Source organism: Copadichromis virginalis, linkage group LG15 (assembly GCF_057382275.1).
Source record: "Copadichromis virginalis isolate Kocher_CV1m ecotype Utaka linkage group LG15, C_Virginalis_male_GT1.1, whole genome shotgun sequence".
In the NCBI taxonomy this organism is placed as follows: Eukaryota; Metazoa; Chordata; class Actinopteri; order Cichliformes; family Cichlidae; genus Copadichromis; species Copadichromis virginalis.
Genome location: NC_140632.1, coordinates 23,451,517 through 23,476,952, shown reverse-complemented (window position 1 = coordinate 23,476,952; position 25,436 = coordinate 23,451,517). Strand labels below are relative to the sequence as shown.

Genomic DNA, 25,436 nt, shown 5'->3' with positions numbered 1-25,436 from the left:
TAGGCTCTCTTAACACTGAACACACTCGTTTGTTGTAGATTTCGGTTACAAACCACATGAGGGTGGAGCCATGCTTGTGGTTTATTGCTGACGGGGGTAAAAACATGCCATCCAACACTGGACGTCACTTTGAAATTGTACCGTATATCCGAGAGAAATCGAACCTGTTCACATCACACATATCATGATCTCTACTTATGACAAAGCATCCAATACTGAGGCTCAATAGATTTTCTCATGAGGATAAATTAAGATTTTTATAATGCTATTTTAAAGCCCGTCACCAGTTCCAGTCGTCTGCTTCACCTGATCGTTCTGACCGTCTCGTCATCCTTCTCGCAGTCTGTGCAGGGACCCCCGAAGAAGATCTTGTCTTCGGTGGACTGCTCGTCCTGCTCGTCCATGCTGTGACCTCCATCGCTGTTCACATCGCAGTCCACCTCCATCGTCGCCTCTGAGTCCATACCAGGACTGGCTGGCTCTGAAGAAACAGGAAAAACATGAGAGCCTGGGAACAGGTCTTAAAACTTCCAGCCCGAGATTTCACTGAGCTGCAGTTCCTCTAATGGCCAGTAGGGGTTAGGTGTAAAATGCCAAAGACTTGAAATGAAAACGTTTCTCAATCCAGTTTAAAAAAATAAAAATCAAAAATAGATCAAAAATACTCTGACGTGATCAGTGTAAAGTCTGAGCTCTGCAAACGTGAGATTTCTGTCTCCTTCATTTCTTATATAGACTCCCCACTCATTTCATTGTCTCGTAGAGCAGGTCACCCAAAGGAAAATCATTGTTAGGGTAATCAGGGAGCGAAATGAAGTCACTTTTTTCTTTTCTATCAAAATAAACTTATTACTTAAAATTAGAAATTTTTTGACATCAAAACCTCAGTTGAGGGTTTTTTAAAAAATATTTTCTGCCTTGAGTGCAAGAAATTCTGTGTTGTGTTTTCTAATTTTATTCATGTAATCTTTTATTATTTTCTTTTGACTTCTTTTCAGTGTTAGTCATTTTAATTATTATTTAAATTGCTGTCTTTTATTGTTGTATGGAGGGCGTATGTTCCAATGAATAATAAAAAAGGAAATCAGATATGGTGTTACAGATAAACAGTAGCCAGGGTGGGAACCCATTTAACTGTCCATTTAACGGTTTTGTTTTAGCCTCTGGGCACAACTGTGTATAGCCAACTTCCTGTTCCCTGCGCTGGTCAGAAGAACCTAATCGCATAAACTGTCATGAGATGGCAGCTGACGGCTTTGAGATTGCATTTCCTCCTTGATCTTCTCTACCTGTATGAAACCAAAGTGTCCTCAGCGGTCAATAAAAATCCAACAACAGGAAGAAACTAAAAAGAGTCCAAGAGCAAATCTCCCGTCCTTTGCCTACAGCGTCAGAATCTGTCTGCAGATATTAAATTTTGCCCATCAAAGGTTTCAGATGATTAAAGCGGTAAACGTGAAAACGACTCACCTCCGTTAAAGTCGACCTCGCCCAGGCAGTCTCGAGGTACTTTGGCTGCACATCTCTTATGGCAGTTAAATTTACAGTCTAAAAAGCAAACATACAAAAAACATATTAAACATTTTAAACTTCTTGAATAACCATGTGACGAAGAGTAACCGACGGTTCCCACAGAGTACTGCAGAGTCCCCCCACACACTTCACAGGGCGATTAAGAAAAAAGTGAAGGAAGGTTAGGACTTCACAGCAGATTGAATATCTCTGGAGTTTGGACTGTTGGTTTTCTAAGACTTTCCTGTGTGTGTGTTTTTGCGTGTGTGTCGTCACCTTTGCATTGCAGGCCCTGGCGGAAGAGGCCCTTCAGCAGGCGTTTGCAGAACTGGCAGATGGTGGGACGGGTGTAGGTGTGGACGGAGAAAGTGTGGGGGACTTTCACCCGACCCAGGACCATCTTCTCCATCCAGATGGGCCGGCCGCTCAGCAGGGAGTTGCGCTTCATGGCGCCCAGAAGAGGGCGCTGCAGAGGGGCGGGGAACAGAAACAAAAATGCGAAGAAGAAATAGGATTTATTTTTCTGTTTATGCTCAGATTTCCAAACAGAGAGCAAACTGACCAATAACACTTCAGTAACTCATTTTAGTTTGTATTTAAATTTGTTCTTCATGTAAAAACTAATCATTAAAAGACATCACGCTTAGACGCTGGAGGCAGAAAGTGCTTAATAATTCCTACCCTTATCTTTTATATCTGCAGGGCACTGCCACCCTGGAATAGACGACTTCCACCAGGACAGAAATGTTTTTCATAGAATCAAAAGTGATCATTGAGAACAGCTTTAGCTTCAGTGACCTTTCCTCTCCCAGCAGGGCTTCCAGATCCTCTGACTGATGAGGTCAAGAGTTCAGATTTTATCTCAGTTCTTCTGCCTCTGGCAAATCTTCAGTTTATAGTATTTTGTACCGATACAGAACCAAGATGTCTGAACCATCTGTGGATTCAACTTTCAAATATAAACAACAAATGATGCAGTCTTCTTTTTTTTCTCCATTTTTATGCAAGTTATTTTATTAATTACCACAAACATCCTGAAAGAGGCAATCAGCTGAATCTGGAAACAGGCGAGCCTGTTATGTTGTTGCGCTCATGCATGCGCAGCTTCACGTGGGTGTTGGCAGACTTATCTACTGATTATCACAGTAAAGGTGCTCTGTGTTCATAATGTGAACAAGAAGCACAAATCTGTGCTGAGGTGACTCACTCTCCTAGCATCATTTACATTTAAGGGAAAAGTATTAAATTTAGTTTTCTTTGTTCTTTTTAAATGCACTTTATGAGGTTTGCAGTTTGCCCTCCTGAAGCTCCTTCTGACACACAATCTGCTGGAGCAACTCGGCCAGCTTGCGGGTCAACAGCATGTTCTTGTTAGTCTAAAAAACTAACTCTTTATAGCAATCTACTGACCTCAAAGGAGAGGTCAGAGGTCAAACGTGACATATATGAGGATTTTTGTAAACCATTATGTTGGCCGGAAGCTTTTGGTGGATGTAAGCCAAATTTTAAGTTTTATCAGAATTCATTTAAAACTTTTCAAGCTATCGTGTTCACAGACAGAATAACACACAAGCACACAAACGCTTCTAAAAACATGAATTAGTGTAGAGTTTGTTCTGCGTTCTGTTGTATGTGTCTGGATTGAGTCCACCATAAGGCTAACACGCTGACACACAACTAGACACTCGCACGCCCACATCTAAAGCCAACTAACACTCAATTAACCTAACGAGCGAGCGTTTGGACTGTGGCGGGATCACGCAGCTGATCTTTAGGTGAAAGTTTCTCTCGTTTTTGGTCTTTGAGTGATGTTTTTTTTTATTAGTTCTAACTAAAAGGAAATGAAAGGAGTAGTCAGAGCTTCAGAGGTTGATCTGAAACATCAAATTTAGAGATTTGCTCACTCATCGTGAAAGCGGCGTACAGACAAACTCTTTTCCATCCACGAGAACAAGAACAATGACTGTCCTTGTACAGCATGCAGCTTGCAGGGCACTGTCCCGGCAGGAGCAGGAAGCATGTGACACAATGGGCCTGAATTAGTACAGAACAGTTGGATAATCCACCTTCTCACTTCACTGATTCACCATATGTGCATGGACCTCTAGACCTCCTAACAAAGTCCAAATTATCTGAAATGTCCATGAAGAAAGTGAGACTTCTTTAGGATCTGCTGCCCGAGCGTGATCACACATCGGGTCTCTTAAAGGAACAGTTTCTTTCTGGGATCTGTAAAATCTAGCTTGGCTGCTTGTTAATCAATCAGACTAACTGATTGCACAACATGCTGCTCGGGTCCACTCAGGTCAGATACGTATATGGGTCTGACTGTGCTCGGGTCCCCCTCTGATCTGTGTGCTTGCTCAGCCTGTGAGAATCTGACTGTGACTCTCTCTGCTTGTTGGCTTGAACCGGATGGAAAAATCAAGCGGTTTGCCTCGAGCCATCAGACAGAAAGTGCATGTGTGTGTGTATGTGTGTGTGTACTGGGGCTGCACAACTGCAAGGGAAGTCTGTGCATACATTTTAACTCATTCAACAAAAAAAAAACAACAACCAAAAAACCAACTAAAATGAATACGACTAATGAGTGATTTCATGCGAGCGCAGCAGACCCACCTCCTCCTGCAGAGCCGGGCTGAAGTCAGTGGAAGGTGGACGAGCGACAGACAAGGTGGCGCCTGGCAGGGAGACGTTTGACAGTCGCCTCTTCCTCACGCCGCTGCAGTTGTTGGGGATTTTGAACGCACACCGCTTGTGGTAGTTCTGTCCACATCCTGCACAGGAGAGGAATCATTATTAATCATCATTAAGATTCACAGTTCAACTGAAGTTCTGATCCCGAAGTTAATAAAGGAACCAAGTCCGACCCACGGCCTTTGGGAGACACCCCCAGTACCTCCAGCTCTTCCAGGATGAGACCAAGGCCCTCCCCGGGAGGCATCCTAGTCTCACCCTCTCTCTAAGCCAGAGCCCCAACAACAATTGAGAAAGATCATATCTATCATTCATATCTATGATTTCATTCTTTTGGTTTCACAACCACAGATGAGAGTAGAAACACAGATAAACCTGTGAATCAGCAGCTTTGCTTCCATGTTCAGCTGCTTTGAATCTCTGTCTCTCTTCCACAACATGTTTTTTATCCTGTCTTCCTTCTCTCTCCCCAACCAGTCGCGGCAGATGGCCGCCCCTCCCTGAGCCTGGTCCTGCTGGAGGTTGCTTCCTGTTAAAAGGGAGTTTTTCCCTTCCCACTGTTGCCAAAGTGCTTGCTCATAGGGAGTCGTATGATTGTTGGGTTTTTCTCTGTATGTATTATTGTAGGGTCTACCTTACAATATAAAGCACTTTGAGGCGACTGTTGTTGTGATTTGGCGCTGTGTAAATAAAATTAAATTGAAAATTGAATTGAACATAAATCTCTGGTCTTGTGCTGCAGGAGGGTCATTTTGTAGCTTTTGTGGCTAAAATGTGCCGAGACTAAACCTCAGGAATGCAGATTCTTGATAAAACACAGCAGGGCCAAAGCAGAGCATGAACCTTTCATTTTTCTTACCAAGGAAATTTTAACCCTTCAGACAGGGCCGGGCTTTTAAGTCCTTTCTGTCCATTTTCTATGCAAAACCAGGTTACTCAACATCACTGGCTTATATGAAATATGGATACGGTTCAAATTAACCAGTGTAGGGTCATGCGACGACAGCACTAAGTACCAACTTTATAGCACGTCTGGTCAACAAGCTGTATTGAATTCAGATGCCTGCTCACAGCTGGAGCACAGACTTCATGAACAATCTGTCTGTACGAGTAAGGCCAAAGTAAGGCCCATTATTTATCAGATAAATGCATTAAAATGTGTCAAAGTATTAATTTACTCTTCTAAAGGTTCATTTATGCCCAACAATCTTCTCATAGCCAAATTATCTGTTTAAAAACACAGAATTTATTGAGTCCAGGATGTGGTTCAGAAAGCTGTTTACAACATCTGAAGCTTAAAAGTGCAGGAAAAAAAAAAAGCTAAAATTTTCTTCCATCAAGGTTGTTTTTCTATTTTTTTTCTGTCGCTTCAGGTTTGGGAACTTTTCATTTTTAACCATTTCAAACGTACAAGCGGAAGCCAAACATCAGCTGCTCGGGTGTCTCTCTGCTCGGCATCACAACAGAGCGCCGAGATCAAAACGTTAAAGACAAGACTGTCTGAAAAATGACTGCAGGAAGTCGACGAGCCGCTGCAGCTTTAAAATCAGGTCTAAAAACCAGTGTGTGAATATCCGAGTGTGTGTATGCCTCTTTCTTTCTTTTTTTTCCCCTCGAGGTGATGATTTGGTCAGCGTGGACGTGGTGGAAACCCGAGAAGCCACCACGTGTTACCTCAGGGAAAATAAAAGTTTATGAGACGTGTTAAAGCAAACATGACATCACTGTGAACTCTGATGGAGGTTTAAACAGTCGAGTTTTATAGGTTTGAAGGTCCAGTTATCGGTCACTCAGAGGGAATAGCATGCAGCCTGCCGGACCTCTATTACATCCCTGCTGAATCACTGACATCACTTCCCATCTTAATGTTTAAATAGTGAGGAGCCTATTTTAATGCACACACATCCTGAAAAGGATTTCTGATGACTAAATCTGAGACTTTATGCTCATGATCGTTAGACTGCTCTTAGCAGGCCAAGCGAGATATTCCAAAACTTTTTCCAAAATTTTCCAGTTCCTCCTGGGAGACTAACCCAAGGTGTTCCCATCATCTCTCCAGTGAGACCTGGATCTGTAACTCTGGGTCTTCCCACACACCCAGATCACCCGAGCTGGCTTTTTGGCACAAGAGTGCAATGGCTCTATTCTGAGCTCCATCCAGAGGACTGAGCCCCTCACCCACTGAGCCCGGCTCAGCCCACCCACTCACAGAAGCTCATTTTGGATGCAGGCATTTGCCAATCATTTGTTCAGTCACTAACCAGAGCTCATGACCAGGTGAGGGTAAAAGCAGTTCGGGACAGCGCCCACACTGCTGCCAGTGCCACAACGACCTCGCTCCCTCCCCTAACTCCCTCACTCGGGGCTAAAACTGTACCTCAACCCAAGAGTGGTGGCAGAGAACCACAACCTTTAATGTGCTGACTCTCATACTGCTCGCTTCACCAAACCCCAACTCAAACACCAAACCAGATCCCTGGCAGGGTCCAACACTCACTTTGAACATGCAGCCGGCACAGCCATGAAATTTTTGCTAACAACAATTTTTTGCTGAAAATTGAGAAAATGAGACTTAAATGTAAGCCAAGAACTGTGAATTCAAACACTAGGACAGCATCTATATTTTCTACGTATTTGCTTCTCTGTTACTTAGGGTTTGGCAACTGCACAAATATATTTGTTTTGTGGTCATTTTTGGGGCAATTTTTTGTGTGAATTCATCTCCAAAAACTCATCTCTGGCTCTACTAGAGCGGCTTTGCATGTTTCATAGTTCAAAATAATCCTGTTTATTTTATAGGGAGCCTTGGTGCAGTGCCTGTTTTGTTTTATTCAGCTCCTCCGTCTGTAAGCCCACCTGTCTCTTCCTTCCATTAGAAAATGTTTTGTGGGACTGTTCCGACCACCCTTCCTTGAAAAGCGTTTCTGGGAATAAAATTTCCTGGCACGGAGAGCTCTATCGGACCCCTCGCACATCCTCCATCTCGAGTATGAGCTCTTGCCTTCCGGCGGGAGACGGCGAGCCTAAAATGCAGACTGAACTCTTTTAAAAAATTTATTTTTGCCCACTTCCATTAAGCATTTAAATAACAGCTTTTTTATATTTATTGGGTCTTTGAGTCTTCTGCCACAGCACAGAGAAAAATAGTCAAAGACTCTAAGGGGACAAAGTACATCACAGCATATCAGAGGAAAAGTTCTGAGAGTTAGAGCTGTGGGACTAACCCCTTCCTTGAAAAGAAATTCCTGGGACTAAATGCTCCCGGAATAAAAATACCTGGGATGTAAAGTTCCTTGGACAAAACTTCTAGCCACTGTGTTAGAAAAACAGTTCCCGGGACTAAGATTTCGGGGTTCTCTGAGCGGAAACGGACATGTCAGCAGCCTAGAAGCTTCCTGAGTGCTTCCTCACCTTCACATTTGAGTCCCTGTCTGACGAGCCCCCACAGCATCTCCCCACAGTCATCGCAGAAGGCCGGTGCCTTGTAGGAGTGAACGTACAGAGTGTGAGGTCGGATCTGGAAGTCCTCCTCTGTGGCGAGAGCTGAAACAGAAACACACACGCAGTCAGACTATGACTGTCTCTGTGGGAAGCTTTCCACCCGCGCCAGGAGATGGTCCCCCAAAATGATGATGCTCGGGCTCTGAGCGTGAGCGTATCAGAATTACAATCTGACAAATGAATTTATCGCTAGAAATGGTCACACATACACTAAACGTCAATGTCTGGGAGTGCCATTCAGGGGTTACAAAAGTAGAAAGCCTCACGTGTTAGTTGTACCCTGAAGTATTAGCTGAAGTTACACAGGATTTAAAATATGCAAGTAAAGAGAAGAGAAAAGTGTTTAAATGAGGATGAACTTTTCAAGCTAACACATAAAAACATCTTGTTATTGGATGTGTTCTTTGCATTTTCAACCTTTAATTATTGCATTTTTTGAAAATGTTTCCTCTACTTTAAATGTAATGTGTATGTACTACATATATACACAACCACACAGACCATTTTGTGCTGCTTGTGTGTATAAAAGCTGGAAAACAACTCAACCGAGCAGCAAGAATCACACTAGAGCCGGTTTCATCTTGATCGCTTGGCGCTCTGGTAGCAGCTCGAATGGTAACAGTGAAATAAACCAGCTGAGCTCTGCAGGGTTTTGCAGCAGTAGCAGCGAGAGGTGCACGAGGAGGAGGAGGAAGTGGTCGTGGGTTTGCACCCTGTGCGGTTGCGATACGTTTTCACCCTCCTGTGTAATTTAAACCTGGCGCGGCTCTGCGTCTGGGTGTTCGGCTGTAAAGGTGTCAGTTTTAGTTTTCACAGCCCAACATGTTGACACATTTCAGGAAGTGACAATCCTATGCACAATATTATGTTTAGAGCGAACGGGGGTGACCCAGGGAGGCGGCGCTGGTGGAGAGGAAACGAGATCTGTGCCAGCCTCATTTTACCCGGAGGATACGAAACTGATGCGAAAATACATAATAAAGATACAATTTAAATGTTTAAAACTTACCTTTGACTTCAGTGTGAAACCAAATACACGGTTAGGCAAATTTGATTCATTTAATAAACGACCGTGTTTTTCATTAAGATACATTTTAAACAATTATTTTATTCTTACTGCTGATTTTAAAGTTAATCTATTTATTATTAGCTGGAATCATTTTTGATTCTTGTTCATACCTTAAATGGTCCTGAGCTCCCAAATATTAAACCATGATTTATAGAAAATCCAAAAAAAGAAATCCCACAAAAAACGACAACATGCAGTTGTAAGTGTGTCTTCTGTTTCTGCAGCATGCTTTCTTTCTTTACTCATGCTTATCTCATTAATGTCTGTGCATCTTTCTAAGCTGTAGCAGGCTAAGATCTCAGGGACATCATCTACTTGTCTGAAAATAAAGAACTTAAAAACTGGGAAAGACTCAGCAGCTACCAGAGGAGGACATACAATGATTATTGACAAAAATGTGAAAGAATGTTATTTATACAGGACATGCTCAAGCATGAAATTCAGAAAAAAGAGAAACCTAAGGTACACTCAAGAGAACAAGAAAAGGGGCATTCAGTCTAAATAGAAACACTAATAAAAGCACTAACGGGACAATAAAAGCTGGACTCTATCTCAGTCTGTTTCTAAACACTCCAAGTAGAAAAATTACACCATTTCAGAACTGAAAACAGGAGAAGAAGAAGTTGAAACAGGAAACAAAGCAGTCACGCACGTTTTCGGCATTTCGTTCAAATGCTGCAGCGATCTTGCTCTGTGCCATCTCAGCATCTCCATCCTCGTGCATTGATGCATCATGTAGACACTGCTACATGTGTCAGGTTAAAGAAATCAGGAGGTGTATGACGAGTCGAAACACCACCACAAGTGCACCATGGGCCTGCAGCTGTGACGACATTTAGCATAAACTCCCTGCAAGGCCGCAAACTGGCTGGCACGGGGTGATCAGTTACACCAGATCAGCTACATTTAAACTCCGACGGGGCAGGATTGGAGTGATGGGTTGTGGATGGGTAGGGCTGCAGCATTTCTGGCTATGTATGCACACTTGATTCCATCACTACTCGGAGTTTTGCATGTTTGATAAATGTTTTTTATCAATTCGAACATTATATCCACCTGCTGAGGGAAAAAAAAGAAAACGGACTAAAATTATTCATTCCTTACCAGAGAGCACCACCTCGATCAGGTCGCCCTCCTGGATCTCCTCAGCGGAGATCAGACGCTGCAGGATGTTGTCCGAGCTCAGGTCGTGACGGAAGAGCAGGATCTTGTCGTACATCCCAAAAAATCCACATTCAGGAAACTGAGGAGGGAAAAGGGGAGGTGTTATTGCTCAGAGTTCACGTCCGAGCTGCAAAAGGTTAATGAAAGAAACGACACAGACACACGGGTAGTGTTAAACGTGCTGCGCTATTCAAATGTTTTAGGGACTCTAGGTGACTGCATTTGTGCCCTCACAGAGAAAACTGATCATTCCAAAACACCGGGCTACAGTTTGAAAGAACAATTATCCAGAAAATTAAACAAAGAAAAACAGAAAGCGATACATTCATGCAACACTCATAAAAATCAGTCAGGCACAGTCGTAGCCTCATGGTGGTTTTACATGTTCACCTGACTCCTGTGGTGTGGTGGTTGAGTTACAGACCACATGCCCCCCCCCCCCCCCCCCAGCTTCCCCTTCTGCTGATCGCTACAACATACAGCCGAATACAGACTGTATATAAAAGACGGACACATCCACTGTGACATTACCCATTAGTTTGAACAGCAGTTTTGAAGCCTCAATTTTGGTTTTATGTATGCTGGATATGCCATTTTTAATTTTTCACTTGCATGAGGTGAGCACAGTTACTCAATAGGGTGGAGTGCTGATTGATTAGTTAACAAATAATTTTAGGATTTCACCCACTGGTGCTTTTTTTTTTAAGAATCAGTCTGAGGATTTCAGGTATCACCAACTTAGCTTTTGAAACCAGGCATCGTGAATAAGAGTGGATCTAACAGTGACACTGAAGGACATTACAGTTTATACTGTAGTGACACTACAGCCTACCCTGCTTTACTGTCTTTCCAAGTGCCAAAACTGAGAAGGTAAACGTTTTATTCAATAAGACTTAAAATTAGTGACCGAGACCTTGCAGCCATCAGGAAAGTGGTCACTTTATTTTTGATCTCAGTAAAAAGTAAGGTCATTTTCCTCTCATGTCTTTTTAAACCAGAGCAGGCGCCCCCTGTTGGCCAAGAAATATTGCTAGATTAGCTTAATGGCTTCACTTTACACAGAGCCTTTAGGGCAGCTTTTAGTGGTAACTCGTTTCCAACTAGGAACTAGCTAGCTTTCAAAATAAAGCAATCTAACATATTACACCACTGCCGCCTGCTGCGGCTTTTATCCCGCGGTAGGTTTTTAAAATTATAGCCCGAGGGGAAAACCCATCAAGTATGACTGAAGAGGAGGACTCATTCATCATAATCTGTGCGATGAAAGAGATAAATGGATAGCGACTCTTAGACATAAACACATGTAATAAAGCACTTTTTACACTCAGGCGGGCCACTTCCTGTCTCGTTTGTGGGATTTTTTTCAAAAAGTTCTGACTCAGTGTTTGGAACAGTTAGCAGCAACTGGTCTTTCAAAAATAAGACCGATTTTTAAAAATAACAAATTTAAAATGAGCCTCGTAATATACTTGGGTAATGTGTATGTGTGGGGATACACTGATAGTAGTTAGTGTCTTTATATTTTGTGCCATTCTGAGCACTAGCATGCAAAACAGGAGATCATCAGTGAATAAAGCACCTAAGAAGGTTTTGTTTAAAAGAGAATGAACTTTAAAACTGGTGCAGGAAACCCAGATAATCAGTAAATATGATTTTAGTCCTTGAATATAAATTTAAAGTGTATTAGGAAGAAGAACACCAACATTTACGTCTTTTATTTGAATTGCAAAGTTTCTGTGCTCTATTTGTTTTACAGCCGCGCTGAACTATCTGTAAAAGAGCTGCTCTAGCCTGCTGACCTTTGACCCCTTTCAGTGAACTATCATCAGTTTATTCTCACTGCAACAATTTTTCCACTTAGATGGAAGTTTTTTTTGTTAAAATCATGACCTCATCGCCTGTCGTGGTCCGGCTTCTTTCCAAAGTCAAAGATTACTTAACCTTTCCGTATGAGGAACAGATAACAAGTGATGAAACAAATTCACAGAAACGCCACACTGGGAAACTACCAGAAGCCCACAGCAGCTGAAATAGGTAGAATTAAATCAAGAATTAGATTTTCTGCTGAAAAGCATGAAGATTCCTCAGCAGCTACAGCTCCTTTTTCTCTTTTAACAGGAAGTTTACAAATGTTGTGGTGACAGCTCCACGTTTGGGTCACTGTCCATGTCTAATGCAAAGCCGCTTCTCTGTTTAGTTCCCAGACCAAAAAAAAACCCCAGAGAGAATCTAATGTTTGAGTCGGTGCTGCTTTGCTTGAGGCACAATGCCTCTGCAAGGGGGGACAGGCCAATAATCTTTCGTAAAACTTTCTCTCAATACTTGTTATTTGAGCATTTAGTCCATATAAGGAAAATGGACTAAATAGTGCATATTTACATTGATGTGCATTTGATCACCACCATCATAATTAAAGAACATTTGAAAATACATCAAAATACAGTCTGAAAGTTTAAAAATACAATATCTCAGGCTTCAAGCTGCCCTGAATGCTAGGTTTCAGACGGTTTTTTCTACTTAGCTCTGGATGTCAGTGGGACCGGATCTCTTAAAGGTGGAATTTATGGCTCAGCAGGGGATGACCTGTTTACCTGCAGAGAGCTCCGCAGTCAATGGAGAAATTCGTTTCATGCTTCTTTCACGCCTGGTGACCGTTATTCAGGCCCCCTTGTCAACCAATCAGCATCAGGCAGACGCATACGTCATCTGCTTCCAGCAATGCACAGTCTGGACTTTTGAGAACTGCGTGGGTTATAACTTCTCTCTGCTTGTTGGATAAACGGTAACATGTACGCAAAGAGACATTTGTGGGACCATGAACTCCTTTCTGATTGGTCATCTTAGGTACAGAAGTCCCACCCACCTGCTAATCAGAATAAAACTGGCTGAAAGGGGCTCATTTCAGACCCATATTAGATAAATAGGAATTATTCTGAAGCGTGAATCATGCAAAGCTACCCTAGTAGAGTCCAAGAATGAAAATTAGGAGCTGGAACTAGGCCTGTTTGGCCTGTTACTCCACTTATCATTCAGATGGTGCCTAAGACAAGCGATGAATGAATAAATAAAAATCCTGGTTTTAGCAGTAAACTTAACTTAAATATTTGGACAGAGACAACTTTTTTTTTCTAATTTTGGTTATGTACATTACTTCAATTAATTTTGAATGAAACAACTCAGTCTGAAGTGCAGACTTTCAGCTTTAATTCAGTGGGTTGAAGAAAGCGATTCAAATACATAAAAATGTGAGAAACTAAAGCGTTTTTTTTTGTTTTTTTTAAACACTATCTCTTCATTTCACGGGCTCAAAGTAACTGGACACCCTAACTAACTGAAAACAAAATGTTAATTTTTAATACTTGGTTGAAATCCCTCTGCTGCTAATGACAGCCTGAAGTCTTGAACACATTAACACCACACCGCTGTCGTGATGAGGTTTGTCTCTTTACTGTGGAAATGATTCTGCGATCATCCACCACTGCTGTCCTTGGTGGGCGTCCAGGTCTATTTGTATTTCTGAGTTCATTAGTGCTTTCTTTCTTTCTCGGGATGCACCAAACTGTAGATTTTGCCACTCCTGCTACAATAGCAGGAGTGGAAAAGGAGTGTTTTTGTTTTTTTTTCCTGTTTTCGCATATTAAGGATGGCTTGTTTCACCTGCATGGAGAGTTCCTTTGACAGCATGTTGTCTGTTCACAGCAACATCTTCCAAATGCAAGCATCACACCTCAGATCAGCTCCAGACCTTTTATCTGCTTAAGTGATAATGACATAACGAAGGAATTGCCCACACCTGCCCAGTAAATAGCCTTTGAGTAAACTGTCCAATTACCTTTGGTCCATTTAAAAAAAGAGGGTGGCACATGTAAAGGAGATGAAACTCCTAAACCCTTCATCCGATATACAGTCCTGATCAAAAGTTTTAGACCACCTGAAAAATGGCAAACAAATCATATTTTGCATGGTTGGATCTTAACAAGGTTCCAAGTAGAGCTTCAGCATGCAACAAGAAGAAATGGGAGTGAGACAAAACATTTTTTGAGCATGCAATGTATTGAAAACAACACTTAAACTGAAACAGGCTGTTTTACAGCTGATCAGAAGTTTAGGAACACACCTCCAAAAAACCCATAAACCCTTCAAAGCAGAAATCAAAGTTCCAACCATGAACTCAGTAATGAGTAGCTCCACCGTTTTTGTTGATCACTTCAAAAATTTGTTGCGGCATGCTTAATGCAAGCGCTTCAAAGAAGCGAGTGGGAACATTTCTCCAAGTTGTGAAGACTGTCTGGAACTGTTGTCCATTTTTTTAACTACCCTTGCCATCCATCGCCAAAGGTTCTCAATTGGATTTAGATCAGGAGAACAAACATGATGGTCCAAAAGAGCGATGTTATTCTCCTGGAAGAAGTCCCTCCTCCTGTAGTCACTGTGTACTGTAGCGTTGTCCTGTTAAAAAAAACCCAGTCGTTACCACTCAGACAAGGGCTCTCAGACATGAGGGATGCTCTCTGCAACATCTGGACATAGCCAGTGGCCGTATGACGTCCCTTCATTGTTCCACTGAAGGAAAAAGCACCCCAGACCATTATGGCGCCCCCTCCACTGTGGCGCATAGAAAACATCTCAGGTGGGATCTGCTTGTCATGCCAGTAATGTTGGAAACTGTCAGGACCATCCAGGTTAAACTTTTCTCATGAGGAAAAAAAACAAACAAAAAACCTTTCTTCCACCTTTCAATGTCCCATGTTTGGTGCTCTCTTGCAAAGTCCAAACAGTCAGTTCTGTGGCGTTAAGGAGACGAGGCCTTTGAAGACGTTTTTTGTTTTTGAAGCCCTTCAGTCTCAGATGCCGTCTGATAGTTATTAGGCCGCAGTCAGCACCACTAACGTCCTTAATTTGGGGCGAGGATTGTCCAGTGTCTTGACAGACAGCCAATTGGATCCTCCAGCTCAGTGCTGGTAAAAATTTTGGGGGGGTTTCCTTGACTTTTTTGTTCCATAACCCTCGGGATCATTTAAGAAATTCCAAATGGCTGTCTTACCGAATCCCACCTCAGCAGTGACAGCATGCTGTGAGAGACCCTGCTTATGTGGTTCAACAACCCGACCATGTTCAAAAAGGAAACGTTTATTTGCCTTTGCCATCAGAACATCATGACAGTGTGACCACCTGAGAGAAAATGAAATTTTTTTGCACAGATTTTGCCTTTTAAGGACATGTGGTCCTAAACTTCTGATCAGCTGTAAAACACCCTGTTTCAGTTTAAGTGTTGTTTTCAATACATTGCATGCTCAAAAAATGTTTTGTCTCACTCCCATTTCTTGTTGCACGTTGAAGCTCTACTTGGACCTTGTTCCAACCATGCAAGATATGAGTTTTTTGCCAGGTTTGAAGTTTAAATAAATGCATACTGGCTTAATAAAGACACGCCTATACATTTGTATGAAATCAATATAAGTTACAAAGAAACACCAACACATGTAAAAATGGAACTTCTCACTACCTCTCACGACTTTCTCCGTTTCCTTTTTGTTATTTTCTGCACAATTCCTGAGAAATAATGACATTAACTTCTCTGCGACACGACATCTATAAGTAAAGACTTCATTTAAAGGAAACGTGGCAGTGGTTTGGCAGGTTTTATTTCCTTAACCATACAGCGTATATACCTCACTGCTGGCCATTTTGATACATGAGGTTTTCCTGCTTTTGAGAGCACAAACTGTACTTAACGGCACCCAGACTTCACTCACAGCTGGTCCTGCAATAAGTAAAGATGTACATGGTGTTTCTCCTAATTGCCTGTATAGTGTATTTAAAACACTGTAACATGGTGTTTTTAATTTTCCTTTTTATTTATATCATAATTCACGCGGGTGAATAAAAGTCCATCTCAAATCTTCTAAGTAACTTGATTAGTGAGGAAATAAGGAGCTAATTTGAAGAGTTTGTGCTCTTGCAGCTTTGTGAAGGGTGTGTGTGTTTTTGTGATAAAGTGTGTGTGCAGTGGATTTGGAGTTCAGCAGCTTCTGCAGCCTGCAGACGGAGCAGGTGGAGCAGCTTCCTGCTGAGCTGAGCAGGATGTTAGCAGCGTGCAGAAAGCATGCAGTGTGGATCCTGCAGGCCGCTGTGACAGCAGGAAACAACCCAACAGGTGACGAGGCACAAGCTGCGTGGATCACGTTAGATGTAACACACACACACACACACACACACACACACAGACACACACACACAAAGTGCATCATGAATTATGGCTGAGGTCTCGTCACTAATACCCTGCAGTCATTCGCCGTGCGGCTACACACTGCCTCTCAAAAAAAGAGAGATGCTGACAGTCAGAAACACGGGAACAGGACGGTCTGATCAGGGACACGATAAACAACAACAACAACAACAACAAAAAGCTGTAGAAACTATTTGGTGTCTGAGTTCTCACAGGAGATGAAACTCAGCTCATGCTGGCCTATTTGTGATGGGCACATCCTCCGAAAACATTGCAACCCTGATCCTTTTGTGGCTCTTTGTACTTGCTGTCAAAAAATTTCATTTAAAAACTGTTTTTAAACTTGTCTGCTGGAGTCAGGGGCAGTTTATTCCTCGATACAGTTGCTGCAACCACCGAGGCCCTAACCTTGGACAACCAGGGGCACCTCATCCTCAGCATTCCCGTGGAAGCACTTAAAGTTAAAAGGGCAGAGAGGTAAGGAGGCTGAAACCCATGCAATGACTTAAAAGCAAGCAATAAAATATTAAAAGCAGTTGTAACACTGACAGGATTCTAGTATGAGTGATGTGTGGTCATGCTTTTATGTGCTGGTGGAGAGCTGCAGGGTTTTGGACCATCGAAGGCGATATTTGTTTTCTTCAATGGTCAACCACTCAACTCTGATTAAAGGAAAAAAAACAAGACAAAATAACTGTTACTGATCAGTTATTACTTTCTAAAGTTGAAGCTAAGTAGGTTTGGATTGTGTTATAAGAGCTCTGCTTTAGCTCGTTGTCCAATAGGAGGAAATAAAATTGTGTCTAGAGGGCATGGAGGATGATGCTGCAGTCACTCAGCTGGCCTGATGTTGTTTCTTTAATCAGCAGAACAGGTTTCAGTTGCACATTCATTCTTTAAACATGACAAAGCATCATTAGATTAGACAAAGTGCTCCTCTCTACATCAATATTGATTTAATACATAAAACCAATTTAAAAAAAGAACATTTCTGCACATTTATGGCTTTATATGTTTAGTTGTTTTATTGTCATGCAGAAGCACTCCTCCTGCATGATTCACGGTTTGAATCTTGGTTTCAACTGCAGTTACCTCACACTGGACAAGTTCATCAACTTAGCTGAAGCAAGCGTAGCCTCTATCATGGAAGGTACCAAGCTTTTATTTTGGAATTCTGCATCAATGAGGAGTGAGCTGTAGCTCTAACCGTGACAAAAAAGTGTGTCGAAAGACTGAGCAAATATCTACGCTAAATTTACAGTTTAGATATAGAAAGCAGAGAAAATCTTTACTATTATAAAAACAATAAGTGAAAAGGTCGTGAACTTCTGCTGGGCATGTGTCAGCTCCTCCTCCGTGTCTGCATTGCTGTTCCTTATTGATTTTGCCACCTGAATACAAGAATATTCGGCCAGATGTTGAATGAGATAACAGCCCGTGGGCCAGTATATAAAGGTGGACTCTGACACTATAGAGCATCATCAGCTTATATTCAAATTGATGACTGCTAACCTATGACCTAGGAGCGGTGCTGAGCAGGATCAATGTCCACAAGGCTGCAGGTCCCGATGGCATCCCCGGGCGTGTTCTCAGAGCGTGTTCTGAGGAGCTTGCAGGAGTGCTGACAGACATATTCAACCTGTCCTTGGCCCACACTGTGGTACCGGCCTGCTTCAAATCCACCTCCATCGTCCCGATACCCAAAAACTCCAACCCATCTTGCCTCAATGACTACCGCCCAGTAGCACTCACCCCCATCATCACTAAGTGCTTAGAGCAGCTGGTCCTAGCACACTTCAAATCCTGTCTCCCCCCCACCCTGGACCCCCACCAATTCGCATACCGCCAGAACAGGAGCACAGAGGATGCAGTCTCCATCGCACTGCACTCTGTCCTCTCACACCTGGACAACAACAACACCTACGCCAGAATGCTGTTTATAGACTTCAGTTCAGCATTCAATACAATCCACCCCTCACAACTCATCAGGAAACTGACAGACCTGGGCATCAGTTCCCTCATCTGCAAATGGTTACTGGACTTCCTGACCAACCGCCCCCAACATGTCCGGCTGGATAACCACTGCTCATCTACCATCACAATGAACACCGGTGTACCACAAGGCTGTGTGATGAGCCCTTTCCTCTACTCCCTCTTCACCCACGACTGCAGACCTGCTGATGGTTCCAACACCATCATTAAGTTTGCAGATGACACCACGGTGATTGGCCTCATCAGTGACAACGATGAGGCCGCCTACAGGGAGGAGGTGGATCGTCTGGCTGAGTGGTGCGACACAAACAACCTGCTGCTTAACACCGAGAAGACCAAGGAGCTCATCGTGGACTACAGGAGGAATGCTGACCCACATCCACCCATCCACATTAAGGGGACGGCTGTGGAGCGTGTGAGCAGCTTCAAGTTCCTGGGAGTCCACATCTCCGAGGATCTCACCTGGACGACCAACTGCTCCAAGCTGGTCAAGAAGGCTCACCAGCGCCTCTTCTTCTTGAGGACTCTGAGGAAGAACCACCTGTCCTCAGACATCCTGGTGAACTTCTATCGCTGCACCATCGAGAGCATCCTGACCAACTGTATAACAGTCTGGTACGGGAACTGCTCTGCCTCGGACCGGAAGGCGTTGCAGAGGGTCGTGAAAACTGCCCAGCGCATCGCCGGAGCACCACTTCCTGCCATAAAAGACATCTACAGGAAGCGGTGTCTGAAAAGGGCTGGGAAAATCATCAGAGACCCCAGTCACCCATCGCATGGACTCTTCACCCTCCTGCCCTCTGGGAGGCGCCACAGGAGCCTCCGGACTAAGACCACCAGGTACCAGAACAGCTTCTTCCCCACAGCTGTCAGACTCCTGAACTCTGCCTCCTGACATCTGACCCACGTTAACTCATGGACTGAACACACACACACACACAATGGACAACTGTACCCTCAAACACACAATAATAACATGGAGTGAACCACCACTCACAACCACTAGCACTTTATATAGCCTCTGTAGAAATTATCCACACCCTCACTTACCTTAACTGCACTACTGTATAGCCCTGTGTAAACAATCATTCTGTACATACGATAATTTTTAACCCTACAACTGTTTACAACTTGCATTTCTGTATAGCTGTATATCTCAGATTCCTGTAAAGTTATTTATTTCATATTCTGTATAGTTTTTCATATTTATATCCTGTTCATAGCTTGTACTCACTACAGCCTGTACATACTTATAGTTATAGAATATTCACAACATACTTCATACCGTGTACATTATAACATAATAGACCCATTTCTGTAATATACTTACATATCTATATTATTGCTAATATATATTGTAATATATCTATATCACTAAGCACTTCTGGATGGATGCAAACTGCATTTCGTTGCCCTGTACCTGTGCATGTGCAATGACAATAAAGTTGAATTCTATTCTAATTCTATTCTATTCTATGACAATGGACGCCCCGGGCTGCATGTAAATTTTACCATGGACGTGCACTTCCTGTCCGGCATGTTTTTATAAAAGACAATTCACAATATAACATAATCAGATGCCATCAGCAACATGTCATGCACACTCTCAGCTTTGAAATAACCTCACATCTTCCTCTCCCATCCTGCCTAAGAATGACGTTTTCACACATTAACGTTTTATTTTCTCCCTGGAAAATACACCAACTCTACTTTCACCTCACAGGCATTAATCATACGTCATATGAAACCATGTTTAATACGAACTTACTTGAACAGGAGATAGAGGCCCCTTTAATCAAACCGAATGAAGCATTTCAACTTTTTATTTTTATCTTAAAAAAACTTTCAGAAAATCACCTGGACCAAAGAAACCTCTGAAAGCAGGACTAAAGCAGGAAGCGGACTGGGTGAGGTCTGAACCAGAAGTGAAAACACTTCAGATCAGCTGCCATGACGATGCATTTGGTCTCCATCCAATTGTGTTGGATATAGAGCCGTCAGCTGACGTTTGCTCTGAGGTGAGCAGAGAAGCGCACTGAGAGGACCGTTAATGCACCAGAGTGTGTGTTTAATACACACTGATCCTCTCTTTATGGGTAATCCTCCATTAACCGGGTTTACACACACACACACACACACACACACACACAGTAATTTTTCCTAACTCTTCTCTGATGCTATCACCAAACTCCACAGTCTGATTTTGGTCATTAAGGGTCTCAGAGGTCAAAACCTGCAGGCTCTAAGCTTTAACCTTTGACCTCCAGACAGCACGGTGGAGCCAAAACTCCTGATTTATTAAAGACTATGACACATATGACACAAACCACACGCACAATTTTACAAGGTTAATGTTACATTTCTTCTTTCAGCTGCTCCCTTTATGAGTTGCCACAGCAGACCATCTGCCTCCACCCAACCCTTTCCCAGCATCCTCTGCTGTCACTTCAACCCTCTGCTAGTCCTTCACTACATCCATGAATCTTCTTTTTGGTCTCCCTCCTGCCTAGAACCTCCATCTTTAACATCCTTCGTCCCTCCTCTGCACATATCCAAACCTCTCATTCTGAGCTGTCCCCTCTGATTCACTCATCCCTAATCTTGTCCATCCTGGTCACACTTCAGCTTCACCTCTGTTTTTCCTCCTGAGCCTTTCTGAAAGATTACATTAAAGACCCGCCTTTATATTGAAGGAAAATAAAGGTTTGCTGTGCCAAAAGCCTTGAAGCAAATACAAAAGCTAAAAGAGAAATGTTTCTGCATAAAACATCTGAACATTACCTAAAAAGAAGACTGTGTTTGAAACCAAAGCATAGAAGGATGACGCGCACCTGCACTACGAGCACTTCACTGCGATTGGTTGCTTGTTATAGATGAAGAAACAGAACCTTTAAAAATAATCCTGGTCAATAAAACAGCTGCTTAAGATCATGTTTATGTATCCAATTACATCTCAGTGCTTGACGAGAGAGGGCTGTGTGTAGAAAAGGCTGTAACTTGATGATGGCCGAAACAGTGTTTTTGTTTAACCCGTTGCTGCTGTCGTCATCGACAGGCAGAAAACTAAAAATTGTGTCACCGCCCAGAAACTTCTGGACCAAACAGAAAAAATAAAAAGTCACAGCAACTGCTGTTTGCGTCACACCTAGCAGAAGGAGATGAAAACATTTGGGCCGGTAGCGACGTGAAGAGCACAAACAGATAAAACCGCTGCTGTCTTCCGCTGCTCCAATAAAACTCTCGGTCGTGCTTGCCGTGTGCGTGCAATTAGCCTGGAGGGACGGCGGTAAAATGTGCTGATGGGAAACGTGAAGGCAAACAGCTGCGAGTGTTTTCCCCGGCATCCGCTCGTCTCTGTCACCTCGCACAGGAAACAACAGGATGCAGCGCAGAGAGGGCCAAGGTTGTCAGAGCGAGTGAGAGCGAGTGGGAGTTTCATTCATCCACTTGTTAAAAATCAGTGCTCAATGCAAAATATGAAAACAAAACTCACCAAATCGTGGCTGTCCAAACTGTGCTTATGTTACCTGAGTGAGCACTGAATCCATTTAAATGGTATGAAATTGGCTCATGGACAACACTCTGTTCCCTGCTCTCTTTCTGAGACCTTTGAACTCTTTATTATTTGTTTTTTTTATCCAAAGAGGAGCTCAGGTCAAACTTTCTGCTGCTCGCTTTGAATATCCAGAGGTCACTGCAGGAGACCAAACTGCAGTCTTCATAAATTAATCATTAATTCCTTTAATTTAACACCCTCCTGCAGCAGCTGTTTAAGGCCACCTGACTCCCCTGTCTTCCAGTCTAATAACCTCACATAAAAGCTTTGCAGCACCGCGACTGGCACAGGTGGCATGAAATTCATCAGCACGTATTACTTTATCCATTTATCTGCTGCTAATAAAGGACAATAACTGCTGATTGAGCTCATCTTTCAGAAGTCTACATCAATGTTGACTGATGGTTAGATCCACTGACTGGCTGGAAAGATTAAAAATGTAAGATTTTACCGATTACTTTTAAAATCACTGCTCACTCGTATTCTCACACTCAGATTGCTTTCCCTACAAAGAAACACGTCACATGGCTTATCTTACATTTGTGTAGTATTATTAAGTTTTTATTTAACCAGGAAAATAGAGTCGTGATTAATAAAGTCCTCTGTTAGTGCCCTGGCCCATAAATTCATGCATTTTCATTGTGGTTTGCAACTCATTGTTTCAAATCTAAAATCCTGCTCTTTCCTTATTTAATACTTTTGCAAAGCCAATCACTGAGCCCGATCAGCCCCCCTGGTGGGCTGCACTTCTGCCCCAACTAATGCTAAAGTGAGCAGCAGTGCTGAGAGACGCATGTTTGAGGTCAATGATTGAGAGGTGAATGTTTGCTTTTGGAGTTTGAACCCTTTAACCCCTCACATCAATCCCACACTTGGGATTTTCCTACCTGGCTTATGTAATTAGTATCTGATGGGAGCAGAGCAGATCATCACACAGACTCTGAGTCAGGTGAGACTCTCCTCACAGATGTACACCATGTTGAACTCAAAGTTTCCAGAGAGCTAAATCTGATAATCTGATCCTGGCTGCCAACGATGCACCGATCCAACTTCACCACCTCTGTTATAGTACTGCCGACAGTCCTGATCCAACACCAGTATTAAATTAATAAGCTGTGGGGTGGCGGTCAGCACTGTCAGCTCACAGCAAGAAGGTTCCTGATCTTCCAGCCCCATCCGATTGTTTAATTAACAGTAAAGAAAATGGAGGGATTGATGGGTTCGTCGCTGTGAGGAAGGAACTGGGAAGAACCAGCTGAATGCGCTCAGGGTGTGCTCACATCAGGCACCGCTGCCTCGTACTGTGCCTGACGATAACTTATAATCCAGTCTGAGTCTCTCTGCTGTCTTTTGCACTCACTTTCAGTTTGACGCACAGACAGGTGCTTTTCAAATGCACGCTTGCAAAGCACAGGTTTCGTGATTTTGCATTTTGCAGATTAATTTAGGACGAAGTGGCACACTGTCCTCTCACATATTTACTAATTAGTGATTTCTGCAGAGCCAGCCATCTGTCAAAGAAGTGTATGACAGCGATCGCACTAATGCTTGCTTGAAGAGGTAAGCCAAGCTATGTTTGATCTAACCGGGGAGGTATGCACATTGGTCAAACCAAGCGATCTTTGACAGCCTATCGCAGTCGGGCATGGCACCAACCACTTGCTGTAACTACGCCTAAGTTCCCTAACTTTGTATAAATTTACTGGATTTACAAATTTACTAGGGCGCTATTTACTAGTTTAAAAAGATAGATGAAAAAAGTCCAAGGCAAGAACCATCAACAAACTGGTTTCCACAGTCATTTTCCAAAGATGCCTAAAGTCAGACCACAACACATCCACTTGCTTTCCTGCAGTTTAGAGGACATTGCAGCGCAGTCACTGGAGACTAACTTTAAAGCACAAAAATCTCACAAAATGTGTTACAGAGAATCACTTTGCATGTGTCAGATTCATTACAACATGAGGAACATGCACACAAACACACACTACAAAAACATCCTCCCTCCTCAGATACCCCCGCGTGTGTTAAACTGACCTCAGCGCTTCCTTTGCATTCATTCAGGAGCAATATGACCACAGTTAAAGAAAAAAAAAAAAAAGTTTCGACACCAACTCAAAGCTGCCCAGCGCTGAGATTTCACAAACAAGCTTACGCCTTTCAGAGCTGCGACTTTTTACTGATAAAAGTTCACAACTGCAGCAGAAACTCCAGATTTTACAATCTCTTAAAGATAAATGGAAACAGCCAATAGTGTGACCCATTCTGAAAAGAAACTGCAAAATCAAAAACACATCTGCTGAAAAACCACAGAGAAAGAACACAAAACGCTCCAGCTAAAGGCAAAAGGACCAGCAGATTCTGCTCTGCGTCTCATTTCAGATCTGAATTATGGAATATGAAGTTGATCACAGAAGAGTTGAATGGTTTGCGACCAAAACATCATCAGATAAACCACAGAAGACCAATTGGTCATGGTAGAAATTGGTCTGTGTTTGCAATACTTTTCGTATTGAAGTCTTCATTTTATACCATGAGAAACAGGAATGTTTGATGAATAATAACCCTCTGTGGTGAATAATACAGCAGGAGACCGGAAATGTTCAAAGTAACATCCCCCACTGTAATCTTCAGCTCACGAATCTGCTGTAAAAATGTACCCGTTACAGCTACTCCACAACAGTAGCCATTATATTAGTTACATGATACTAGGATCGCCTTAATTCTCCGTGGCAGAGATTCAGGGTGCTGGAAACATTCCTTTAGAGATTTTGGGTTCAAATTTGCTGGCCGCACATCCCTGATGTGAATCTCCAGTTCCATCACATCTCAAAGGTGCTCTGTTCGACTGAGGTCTGCTGACTGTGGAGGCCGTTTGAGTACAGAGAAGTCATTGTCATGTTAGGGAAATGAGTTTGAGATGGTTTGAGCTTTGTGACATGATGTGTTATCAGAAGATGGGCACGCTGCGGTCTTACAAGGATGGATGTGGTCAGCAGCAATACTCAGGTAGGCTGTGGGGTTTACACGATTCTCATTTGGTCCCAAAATATCCAAAGTGTGCCAAAGCAGGAGTGGAACATGGTGTGGTCTTCTGATGCTATAGCCATCTGCTCCAGAGTCTGAAACGTTCTTCTTCTGCAGACCTTGATTGTAACGAGTGGTACTTTGAGTTATTGTTGCCTTAAACAGCATGGCCTCTGTCACTCACTGGGAATTTTCTCTTTTTAATATCACTCTCTGTAAACCCAGAGTTGATTATTTGGGAAAGTCCCAGCAGATCTACGGTTTCTGAAATCTCAGACCAGCCCGTCTGATACCAACAACCATTCAAAGTCACTTAAACCACCTCAAGCACCCAGCTCATTAATTAAATAAACTAATATACTGCATTTTATTCTTTAGTAACTAATCAAAGCCAGTCTGGGTACATTCTGAACATTAACAGTATCATTGTTAGTTTTCTGATACACACAGTCTAACATCTCTCACATGACTCGCCCTCTGTACTCGAGGCACAAGTACAATACGTTTAATATTACAACTTTTTTTTTTTTAACTTCTTCTTTCACTGTGGTTTTTCAGTCATCACTTTTAATGGCCAGGACTTTAATTAAGGAAGCGGCAAGTTTCCCCACTTACGGTGACCTCAGAGATCACGCTGTCAAGCACAGGAAGACATCTGCCTACCAGCGAGCCCACTAACACAGACACCG

General features: G+C 42.8%; 1 protein-coding gene across 2 annotated transcripts in view; it reads right to left on the bottom strand.

Annotated features, from left to right (window-relative positions):
• LOC146692468 (serine/threonine-protein kinase D3-like) overlaps window positions 1-25,436 on the bottom strand; it is a 55,795-nt gene that overhangs the window by 12,161 nt on the left and 18,198 nt on the right. For both annotated transcript variants that reach the window (XM_085432559.1, XM_085432560.1), the window contains exons 3-8: window positions 9,884-10,022; window positions 7,621-7,752; window positions 4,132-4,289; window positions 1,789-1,978; window positions 1,471-1,548; window positions 307-481 (exon numbers count right to left, since the gene is read on the bottom strand). In XM_085432559.1, coding sequence (XP_085288685.1) covers window positions 307-481; window positions 1,471-1,548; window positions 1,789-1,978; window positions 4,132-4,289; window positions 7,621-7,752; window positions 9,884-10,022 — 872 coding nt within the window. The remainder of the gene's footprint in view (window positions 1-306; window positions 482-1,470; window positions 1,549-1,788; window positions 1,979-4,131; window positions 4,290-7,620; window positions 7,753-9,883; window positions 10,023-25,436) is intronic.